A 12,085-nucleotide genomic window follows, 5' to 3' on the forward strand; every position below is an offset into this window, starting at 1 on the left:
ACAGAAATAAAAAAGAATAAGAATAAAAATAAAAATAAGAATACAAATAAGAATATAAATAAAAATATAAATCTGTGAGAAGTTGTGGGAGGGTTTGGGGGTGCAGGAAGGGAAGGTTTGGAGGTTCAGGGGTGCAGGGATTGGGGGGATGCTCGGGGTTCAGGAATTTTTGGGGTTCAGGAGGATCCGGGGGTACAGGGAGGGTTTGGGGGTGCAGGACAAGTGGGATGTGTCAGATCCAGCGGGTTTGGGGTTTCAGGGATGCAGGAATTGGGGGGGAACGTGCAGGAATTGAGGGGGGAAATGTGCCCGAATTTGGGACAGGGGGGATAAATTTCCAGATTTGGGGGTTCACACCTCCAGGACTCCCCAAGATCCCCGGGAATGAACTCGGGGATTTGGAATTTCACGGTTGCTGGAATTTTGGGGGTAAATATTCCGAAACTGGGGGGGGGGGGGGGCTTCAAACCTCCAGAACTCCCCCAGACCACCTGGCATGAACTCGGGGTGAAATATTGTGGAATTGGGGAGGTAAATATCCGAGAACTGGGGGGTTAAATTGCCATAATTTTGGGTAAATATACCAGAATTGGGGGGTAAATACACCAGAACTGGGGGGTTAAATTGCCATAATTTGGGGCAAATACACCAGAATTGGGGGGTTAAATTGCCATAATTTGGGGTAAATACACCCGAACTGGGGGTTTCGCACCCCCGGCACTCCCCCACCACCGGCGACGAACTCGGGGGGAAATATTCCAGAATTAGGGGGTAAATACACCAGAATTGGGGGGGTTAAATTGCCATAATTTTGGGTAAATACACCCGAACTGGGGGGTAAATACACCCGAATTGGGGGGGTTAAATTGCCATAATTTGGGGCAAATACACCCGAATTGGGGGGGTTAAATTGCCATAATTTTGGGTAAATACACCCGAATTGGGGGGTAAATGCACCAGAACTGGGGGGTTAAATTGCCATAATTTTGGGTAAATACACCCGAACTGGGGGGGTTAAATTGCCATAATTTGGGGTAAATACACCCGAACTGGGGGTTTTGCACCCCCGGCACTCCCCCACCACCGGCGATGAGCTCGAGGGGAAACATTCCAGAATTGGGGGTAAATACACCAGAACTGGGGGGTTAAATTGCCATAATTTTGGGTAAATACACCCGAATTGGGGGGGTAAATACACCCATATTGAGGGGTTAAATTGCCATAATTTTGGGTAAATACACCCGAATTGGGGGGGTTAAATTGCCATAATTTTGGGTAAATACACCCGAATTGGGGGGGTAAATACACCCATATTGAGGGGTTAAATTGCCATAATTTTGGGTAAATACACCAGAATTGGGGGGGTAAATACACCCGAATTGGGGGGGTTAAATTGCCATAATTTTGGGTAAATACACCAGAATTGGGGGGGTAAATACACCCGAATTGGGGGGGTTAAATTGCCGTAATTTTGGGTAAATACACCCGAATTGGGGGGTTAAATTGCCATAATTTGGGGCAAATACACCAGAATTGGGGGGGTTAAATTGCCATAATTTTGGGCAAATACACCCGAACTGGGGGGTAATACACCCGAATTGGGGGGTTTTAAATTGCTATAATTTGGGGCAAATACACCAGAATTGGGGGGGGTTAAATTGCCATAATTTGGGGTAAATACACCCGAATTGGGGTGTTAAATTACCATAATTTGGGGCAAACACACCCGAACTGGGGGTTTCGCAGCCCCGGCCCTCCCCCACCACCGGCGATGAGCTCGGGGCTCTCGGTGGCCGCCCGGGGACCCCCGCGCATCCCCCGCGTTGCCGCGGCAACCGGAGCCGGGCTCGCCGCCCCCCGGGACCACCGGGCCCCACCTGCGCCCGCGGGGTCAGCGCGGGGCCGGCAGAATTAATGAAGGAGCCGCTAATGAGGTGTCGGCGGCTGTTGATGCTCTCCGTGTGTCGGGGGCACTCGCATTTCCAGAGCTCATTATGGGATGCAATTAGGCACCGCTAGATGTTTAACTCTTTTTTTTTTTTTTTTTTTTTTTTTGGTGTTTAAATTAGCATTTTAATAACGCCGCTGCCGAGCGGGGGAGAGAGACAACAACAACAAAAAGTAAAAATAAAAAAATTGGACGTTTTTTTCACCGATAAAACTTCCCGGCTCGAGTTAATGGTAAAATTGTGAGGGAGAGAGGGGAAAAAAAATAAAAATAATGAATGTTTCCCACCTATTCCAGCGGAGGGAAAAGAAAATGAAATAAAATAAAAAAGCGGGGGTGATTTTTTATTTGGTTTATCGCACGCTCCGTTTTCCGAAATTTGCTCTGAGGCCGAATATTTTTGTGTGATGGAGAGGAGAGGCTGGAGGAGTTCGGAGCTGTGGGGAGGGTTTGGGATAAATCCATCCCAAATCCCAAATCCTTAATCCCTGGAGAAGGGAGGGGGGTGAGGAATTGGGAGCAGCAAGTGTCGGTTCCGGGATGGATCCCATCAAAAATCACGTTAAAAATCACGTTAAAAATCCAATTATAAAAATCCCATTAAAAATCCCATTTAAAAATCGGATCCCAAATCCGATCAAAATTTCGCTTAAAAACCCCATTAAAAATCCCATCAAAAATCCCTTTCTATAGAAATCCCCGAGTTCCTTCCATCCCAAAATCCGAGATTCCCTGGATTTGGGGCAGGGAAAGGGGACGAGGGGACACCCCAGGGATGGGGATTGGGAAAGGGGACACGGCCACGTCACAAATTTTTTCACCCCTTTTTTCACCCCTTCCCAGATTTTCGGCCAAATCCCGAATTCCAAACTCTTCCTTCTCCAGCAGGATTTCAGATCCCTATTATTTGGTGATCCCAAATCTTCCAGATTGGGAATTTTGGAGAATCACCCCTTTTTCTTCCCAGATTTTTGGCCAAATCCCAAATCCCAATCCTGGCCCCAAAGCGCCTCTTCCTTCTCCAGCAGGATTCCAGATCCTGATTATTTGATGATCCCAAATCCTCCGGATTGGGAATTTTGGGGTTTTTTTTCCCTCGGGATTGGGAATTTTGGGGGTTTTTTCCCTTGGGATTGAGAATTTTTGGGGTTTTTTTCCCTCGGGATTGGGAATTTTGGGGGTTTTTTCCCTCGGGATTGGGAATTTTGGGGTTTTTTTCCCTCGGGATTGGGAATTTTAGGGTTTTTCCCTTGGGATTGCTGTGGGGAATGTGGGGAAAGGGGGAGGGACCCCAGGGGGGCCTGGACTGGAATTGGGGAACTGGGAGAACTGGACTGGGAGTTACTGGGATCGAGTTTTCCTCTCTGATCCCAAACTGGGAGTTACTGGGATCGGGTTTTCCTCTCTGATCCCAAACTGGGAGTTACTGGGATCGGGTTTTCCTCTCTGATCCCAAACTGGGAGTTACTGGGATTGGGTTTTCCTCATTAATCCCAAACTGGGAGTTACTGGGATTGGGTTTTCCTCTCTGATCCCAAACTGGGAGTTACTGGGATTGGGTTTTCCTCATTAATCCCAAACTGGGAGTTACTGGGATTGGGTTTTCCTCATTAATCCCAAACTGGGAGTTACTGGGATCGGGTTTTCCTCTCTGATCCCAAACTGGGAGTTACTGGGATCGGATTTTCCTCATTAATCCCAAACTGGGAGTTACTGGGATTGGGTTTTCCTCATTAATCCCAAACTGGGAGTTACTGGGATCGAGTTTCCCCTTTTTCTGGGATTGGGATCACCGGGAATTTCTCCCCTCACCACTTGCACAGGGAATCCCAAGGATCCCATTCCCAAATCCCAACCCAGAGCCCGAATCCCCATCCCAGAATCCCAAATCCGGCGGGAAAAGGGCGGGAATCTCACCCTGGAATTCCCCGGAATTCCTCGGGATGAATTCCCGTGGTTTTAATTAAATCCCGCATTAATTGGGGATAATTCCCGGGATGAATCGGGAATTCCAGCCTCATTTAGGGATTCTCAATTCCCTTTTCCCTTTCCATAAATTCGGGATTTTCCTTCGTTTACACCTTGGAAAGGGATTTAAAAAAATGGGAATAAAGGGCGGGATCTGCGGGATTTGGACATGAAAAATTCCCATTTTTCTCCATCCCGGATTTGGGGGTTTTTTTTGGGGATCGTTTTAAACTCAGGATTTTTTTGGGGTCTGGGGGAAGGGGTTGGGAATTCCGTGGATTCCCAAGGAAAAGAATTTCCCTTGGGATTTGGGATCAGGGCTGGGAAAAGGAGCCCTGGGTTTGCCGGGAATTCCAGGAATTCCGGGATTTCGGGGATTTTCAGGATTTCTGGGATTTCAGAGATTTCTGGGATTTCTGGGATTTTCGGGATTTCAGAGTTTTTTGGGATTTCTGGGATTTTAGCCTTTCCTCGGACGTTTTGGATAAGCAGGATTGTTTTTGGTTTTTTGTTGTTTTTTTTTTTTTTCCCTGCAGTTTCTCTGTTTTTCCCACTGTTTTCCATGGAAAATTCCCGAATCTGCCGGCAGGGATGGTTGTGGATGGATGGAGTCGAGGTAGGATAGAGAATAAAAAAAATTAAAATATCAAAAGTAAAAAAAACCCTAAAGTATAAAAATTGAAAGATAAATTTAACATGCAAAAAAATAAAATAAAAAGCATGAAATACAAAATATAAAAAATAAAACATAAAATGTCAAATGTAAAATAGAAAGTAGAAAACAGAAAGTAAAAAATGCAAAATTTAAAATGCAAAATGCGAAATGCAAAATGAAAAATAGAAAAAGAAAAAATTAAAATACAAAAACTTCAAATTTCAGTTTTCAAATAGAAAGTATTAATTAAAGTATAAAAACCAAAGTAATAAATATCAAATACAAAGTAAAAATGAAAAATGCAAAATGAAAAATATACAAAAACAAAATACAAAAAAATAAAATTTAAATTTTAAAATCTAAAGTAGAAATTATAAAGTATAAAATGCGAAGTAATAAATATAAAATGTAAAGTAAAAATGTGAAATGCAAACTATAAAATTTACAATACCAAAGTTCAACATTTAGATTTTAAAATAAAAAGTAGAAATTATAAAGTATGACATACAAAGTATTTTATAGAAAGCAAAAAATGTAAAATAAAATACTAAAATATAACATATCAGTTAATTTATGTTATATATATAATATAATTTGTATATAATATATAATGGATTAATTAACGAACTGATTTACCTGTTTATGTACCTGTCTATTAATTAATTTAAAATGGATTAACCTTGATTTATTTATTTACCTGTTTGTTTGCCTGTTTATATATTAATTTATATTGGATTAAAATACTTGTTTAATTATTAATTAATTAACATTTATTTACCTTTTTGTTTATGTGTTCATTTACTAAATAATAATATATTATTAATTTATAATCTAATTAATAAATAAACCCTGTTTATTTATTAATTTACATTTCTTTACCTGTTTATTTATTAATTGATTAACATTAATGTACCTGTTCATTTATTAATTCATAATTAATTTATTCCCCCGATTATTTATGAAATTATCATTAATCCACTTCTTGATTTAATAATTTATAATGAATTCAGAAATGAGTCATTTCCCTATTTATGAATTAATTTAAATTAATTAATTAATAATTTCAGGTGACAAATTCCAAAGGAAATCTGGAAATATCCCAGAAATCCTGGGAATTCCAGCCTGGCTCTGCATTCCTGGGATTTATGGGATAAGGGACGGATGGGGATTATCCCGGGAATTCCTGGAAGTGGAAAAGGAATTCCCGTTTTTCCTGGGTGGGTTTATCCCGGGAATGTGCAGGTGAGTCCCTGTGGATGGGGAAAATTTGGGATTTGGGATGGGGAATGTGCAGGTGAGTCCCTGTGGATGGGGAAAATTTGGGATTTGGGATGGGGAATGTGCAGGTGAGTCCCTGTGGATGGGGAAAATTTGGGATTTGGGATGGGGAATGTGCAGGTGAGTCCCTGTGGATGGGGAAAATTTGGGATCTGCCTCAATCCTGTCCCTGTTCCTGTCCCGGGGTGTGACCAAGAGTGACCAAGAGTGACCAAAAGTGACCGGGGTGTCCAGGGGGTGGTCAAGGGGTGATCGATGAGTGACCAGGAGTGACCGGGGGGTGACCAGGAGTGACCAGGAGTGACCAAGAATGATCAGGAGTGACCAGGGGGTGACCAAGCACTGACCGGGGGGTGACCAGGCACTGACCAGGGGTGACCGGGGGGTGACCAGGAGTGACCGAAGGGTGATCAGGAGTGACCGGGGTGTCCAGGGGGTGGTCAAGGGGTGATCGATGAGTGACCAGGAGTGACCGGGGGGTGACCAGGACTGACCGGGGGGTGACCAGGAGTGACCGGGGGGTGACCAGGAGTGACCGGGGGTGACCAGGAGTGACCGGGGGGTGACCAGGACTGACCAGGGGGTGACCAGGACTGACCGGGGGGTGACCAGGAATGACCGAAGGGTGACCAGGACTGACCGGGGGTGACCAGGAGTGACCGGGGGGTGACCAGGACTGACCAGGGGGTGACCAGGACTGACCGGGGGGTGACCAGGAATGACCGAAGGGTGACCAGGAGTGACCGGGGGGTGACCAGGAGTGACCGGGGGGTGACCGCTGCCTTCCAGCTGCCCCATCCCAGTGGGATCATTCCCGGGATCCGAGCGCAGCTGAGCCCGGCCCGGGCTCATCCCCGGGGACAGGGAGGGGGGACAGGGCTGGTCCCGGTCCCCAAATCCATGGGAAATGCCGCTAGATGTCACCCCGCGCCTTCGGCTGCGACGCGGGATGAGGGAATTCTCTCCCGCCCCTTCCCTCCCCCGGTTTTATGGGAAGGGATCGAGAAAATGAACGGATCCCGGTTCTATGGGATGTGGGAATGAATGGATCCCTGTTTTATGGGATGTGGGAATGAACAGATCCCGGTTTTATGGGATGTGGGAATGAACGGAGCCCGGTTCTATGGGATGTGGGAATGAACAGATCCCTGTTTTATGGGATGTGGGAATGAACGGAGCCCGGTTTTGTTGGGAAAGGACTGAGGGAATTAACGGATCTCGGTTTTATGGGAAGGGATTGAGGGAATGAACGGATCCCAGTTATATGGGATGCAGGAATGAATGGATCCCGTTTTTATGGGATGCAGGAATGAACAGATCCCAGTTTTATGGGAGAGAGGAATGAACAAATCCCAGTTTTACGGGCACACCCAGCTAAACCCACTCCAAGCGGGAAGTGGCGCCGAACCCCACAGTTATCCCAGAGCAGGAATCGCTCAGACAGGAAAACGGGCGTGGGGTTGAGAGCAGGAATATGGGAACAGAGTTTTGTTGGAATTATGTTGGATTCTGGAATTCCAGGATTGGGCAGGTGGGAAGGAGCTCAAATCCCATCCCATTCCCACACCTGCCATCCCAGCCCAGATGGCCTTGGGCACTTCCAGAGATGAGAATTAGGGATGGGAATTAGGGGTGGGAATTGGGGATGGGAATTAGGGTTGGGAATGACTCTTCCCTTTTCCCAAATGAATTCCCAGTTTTCTCTGCCCTTGGCACCCCTGGGGTTGTCACCTCCCACATCCAGAGGGGCCAAGATCCCTCGGGAGCCGCATTCCCGGAATTCCTGGGATAAACCAGGAATTCCATTTCCCTGGAATAACCCCAGGAACGCCGGGATGGGATTTTCCACCCTCGACAATTCCGTGATTCCCTGATCCCGTTCCTCTGTCCGGTTTTCCCGGGAATGTCAGGCTGGGAAGGCGCCAGATGGGATTTTATAGGAGCTGCTACCGGAGCCAGCGGCCGCCGCGAGATTAATTCCATGAAATTAATTGGGACAAGATTGAAAAGGGAATTAAGGCGCAGCTGAGTGAACATTCCCAACCTTTTCCCTCCTCCTCCTCCTCCTCCTCCTCTTCCCATCACTGCCTCTCACTCCCTCCAATTCCTGATCTGGAATTTATGAGGGAAAAGTCGGCAGGAGCGCCGGAATTCCCAGTGGGATCACAGGGTGTGGAACCCCCTGGATAAACACGGACTGGGGGGATCCCAGGGCAGGGGATGGGGCCTGAAATTCCTAAATCAGCCCCAAAAATGGGGAATTTGCAGGTTTCCAGAGAGGGATGCAGGACTAGGGGTGGGAGCTGCTCCCTGGCTCCAAATCATGATCCCAAAACGGCCCCGAATGCAGGAAAAACCAGGAAAAACTGGTGAAATCCAGAAAAACCCAGTAAAAACTGGTGAGACTCAATAAAAACCAGTAAAGACCAGAGAAAACCCAATAAAAACCAGTAAAGACCAGCAAAAAACCCAATAAAACCCAGTAAAAACTGGTGAAAGCTTGTAAAAACCAGTAAAGACCAGTAAAAACCAGTAAAACCCAGCAAAAAACAATAAAAACCCAGTAAAAACCAGTAAATACCAGTGAAACCCAGTGAAAAGCAGTGAAAGCCCAATAAAAACCAGTAAAGACAAGTGAAAACCCGGCAAAGACCAGTAAAGACCAGTAAAAACCAGCAAAACACAGTAAAACCCAGTAAAACCCAGTTAAGACCAGTAATGACCAGTAAAACCAGTAAAAACCAGCAAAACACAGTAAATCCCAATAAAACCCAGTAAAACCCAATAAAACCCAGTAAAACCCAGTTAAGACCAGTAAAAACCAGTAAAAACCAGTGAAAACCAGTAAAAACCAGTAATAACAAGTAAAACCCCCGGCTCAACATCATCAATTTCATTTTAAATCGTAACTTTTAGCGATTTTAGCACCTTTTTGGCTTTGAAAATGAGAAAAAATTCCCACTCCTGACTGAGGTCACACCGTTGGAAATGGAAAATAAAACGGAAAACGAACCAAATTTCCCAAAGATTCCCAAAAATTCCGGCTCCTACCTTGCTGAGGATGCGGATGAGGTCGCCCCGCTGGAAGGAGAGCTCGTCGGGATTGTCCCCGTGACAATCCCACAATCCCTGGTAATAACTGGAATAATCCTCGTCGGAATTTTCTGGGAAAAAGGGAAAGAGGGTCAGAGGGGGTGAGGGATTCACAGGGAATAGGATCCAAAAGGAGATTCCAGAGCTGGAAAATCTCCTGGAGCTCCTTAGGGAAGGGAAAGGCTCCAAATCCATTGGGAATGGTGAATATTGAGGTTGGAAAATTTCAGGAATTCCATGGGGCAGCACCATGGCCAAGGAAATCATGGAAAATCTGCAGGGAAATGGAGAAATCTTCCTGGTGCTGGAAGTTCTCCTGGAACTCCTCAGGGAAGGGAAATGCTCCAAATCCATTGGGAATAGTGAATATTGAGGTTGGAAAATTTCAGGAATTCCATGGGACAACACCATGGCCAAGGAAATAATGGAAAATCTGCAGGGAAATGGAGAAATCTTCCTGGTGCTGGAAGTTCTCCTGGAGCTCCTCTGGGATGGGAGAAGCTCCAACTCCATAGGGAATGGTGAATAATGAGGTCAGAAAATTCCAGGAATTTCATGGAATTCCATCATGGACTCGCTGGCTGAGGAATTTGTGCCTCCCAAAGGGTTTCATCCCAGTTTTCCCTCTTTTCCCAGGAATTCTCCCTCCAGAGGGACAGGAGGGAATTTTTTGGAGGCATCCTGGAAATATCCAGTGGGATCCAGAGGAGCCATCCCAAAATTCCTGTGGGATCTCTCCCTGGCTTTTTAGGGATTAAAAATCCCATTTCAAAATCCCAAACTCCTCCTTCGTCCCAGGAATTTTGGGAGATGCCTCCTTATCCCAGCAGGAAGAGTCTTGCCAACTGGAATTCCATGATTGCCAAGAGTCTCACTCATCAAATCCTGGGAATTCTCATGCTCTTCACATTTTCCACAGCCCAGGATGTTCCAAAGTGGCCAAAATCCCAAAATATTCTCCCACCCTATTCATATTCTGGAAATCCTTTGGATTGGGATCTTACCCTCCCCGCTCCCGAAATCCTCCTCGTCCTCTGGGAATGGCGGCTCCATCTCCTCATCTGGGGAGTGAAAAAATATGGAAAAATCAGGGGAAATAGTGGAAAAACCAGGGAAAAACAGCAGAAAAATCTGGGAGAATCCAGGAATGTCGCAGCTCTTGCAGGCCCAGGGCTCCAAGAGAATCCTGGGGAAAAACAATTCCCGGATTGATGGGGGAGAGAGGAAGTATTGGAGAAGATTTTCATGGAAAATGGGAATTGTTGTGGACAAGGGGAAATTCCAGGCTGGGGATGTGAGGAAGAAAGGGAGAATTTCGGGAGAAAGAGGATTTGGGAAGAGGAGGAGGAAGAGATGGAAGGAATGATCCTGGGAAAAAGGCAGATTCCAGAGGGAATGCTTGGAAAAATGGGAAGGGAATGGAGCTGGGAAGGAATTTGGAAATCCCAAATTTCCATCCTCTTCCACAGAAAACCCATTTCCCATCCAGGGAAATTTCCCCTCCCTGCCCACTCCTGGGCACATTCCCAGTAAATTTGGAGCTGGAAAATGCAGGAATGGGATCCATGGGGACAGGAACAGCCCCTCTCCACTATCCAGAGGTTTTCCTGGAATCAATTCTGGCGGATCCAAGGATTTTCCTAGAATCAGGCCTGGAAGTGAAGCCCTGCCTTCCCAATCCCACCCAACTTGGATTTCCCAGGATTAAACGAAAGGAAAAAAAAACAACTTTGGAAAACTTAGGAAAATTCAGCTTCTCCCTCCCACCCCACGTTTGGGATCCTCATCCCGGGGGTTCCGGAGCCGCCGGCGCATCCCGGGAAGCTTCGGAATCTCTGAGGAGCCAAGTTTTTAATGGAGCAATTTGATTCAATTTTCCAGTCGATAAAATTCCCCGGCAGCGCTCGGCGCTTCCGAACGGACACCTTCACTCCTGATTTAACATTCCCATCGAATCCTTCCCGGGAAATTGGAAAAATTTATCACCTGTGAAATTTTATTTGGCCTCGGCCGCGTCTGTTTTTGTAAAACTTCATTAACGCCGAGGAAATTATCTCTCCGTGGCTTTTCCCGGTTTTTTTTTTTTATTCCCGTCTCCTGGGGTTTTTTTCCGTGGTTTTTGGTCAGGAGGTAAAAGGAGGGAGAGGGGAGAGGAAGGAGGGAGGGTTGGGATTTTTCCTGGGGTTTTTGGGGGTTTGGGATGAAGGAAGATCCATGAGTTGGGTTATCCCGGGAAAGCTGGGAAGGTTAATACATGGAAATCCAGGGAAATCCGTGGAAATCCATGGAAATCCAAGGAAATGCATGAAAATGCACAAAACCCCCATGGAAATCCATGGAAATCCATGGAAACCTATGGAAATTCACTAAAATCTGTGAAAACACATGGAAATCCACAGAAATCCATGGAAACCTGTGGTAATCCATGGAATTCCATGGAAATCTAGGAAAATCCATGACAGCTCATAAGAACCCATGAAAATCCATGAAAACCCATGGAAATCCATGGAAACCCATGAAAACTCTGAGAGCTGCTCCAGCAGAATTCCCAGATCAGAAATTCCCAGAAAAACAAGGTTTGGATTTGGGAGATCCATCAAAAACTCGGGATAAAGGAATGGGATAAAACCTTGGAATTTTGGGTGTGTTAAAGGGAGAGATGAGGGAACGGCACCAGTGTGGGAATGGCCCATTTTTCCATTTCCATCCTCCCATTTTTCCAAGGAAAATTTGGGAATTTGGGAGCTCACCTGGCAGCACCTCGTAGATGTCGTCACTTTCCAGCTCCGGCTCTTCCAGATTCAGGGTGGAATTTTGGGAATTGTTCATGGAATCGGAGCTGTCCCGATCCTTGGAGAGCTCCTCCTCCTCCTCATCCTCGTCACAGGGAATGGTCAGGGAGCTCAGGTCTGCCAGGAAAACAGGAAAATGGGATGGGAAAGTGGGAATTCTCCCAATTCCAGAGGGGTGGGATTGAGATCCAAATCCTGTGCCTGAGAACGGGCAAAAATCCAAGGAAAAACCCAAGGAAAGATAGAAAATCCCAGGAAATAACCCCAAATTCAGGGATGAATCCTGAAGGGACAAAGCCAGGGGCTTCCAGAGGTTCTGGAAAGTTCCAGAGGGTTCCAGAAAGTTTCTGG

The 12,085-nt window shown here is 46.0% G+C and overlaps 1 protein-coding gene across 1 annotated transcript in view; it reads right to left on the reverse strand.

Moving 5' to 3' along the window:
* Positions 1-12,085, reverse strand: part of SKAP1 (src kinase associated phosphoprotein 1) — a gene marked incomplete at its 5' end in the record, with an annotated part of 112,488 nt that overhangs the window by 4,861 nt on the left and 95,542 nt on the right. The window contains 3 exons of the mRNA XM_079327812.1: positions 8,901-9,013; positions 9,947-10,003; positions 11,693-11,851. Coding sequence (XP_079183938.1) covers positions 8,901-9,013; positions 9,947-10,003; positions 11,693-11,851 — 329 coding nt within the window. The remainder of the gene's footprint in view (positions 1-8,900; positions 9,014-9,946; positions 10,004-11,692; positions 11,852-12,085) is intronic.

Source organism: Erithacus rubecula (assembly GCF_903797595.1).
Source record: "Erithacus rubecula genome assembly, chromosome: 27".
NCBI lineage: Eukaryota > Metazoa > Chordata > Aves > Passeriformes > Muscicapidae > Erithacus > Erithacus rubecula.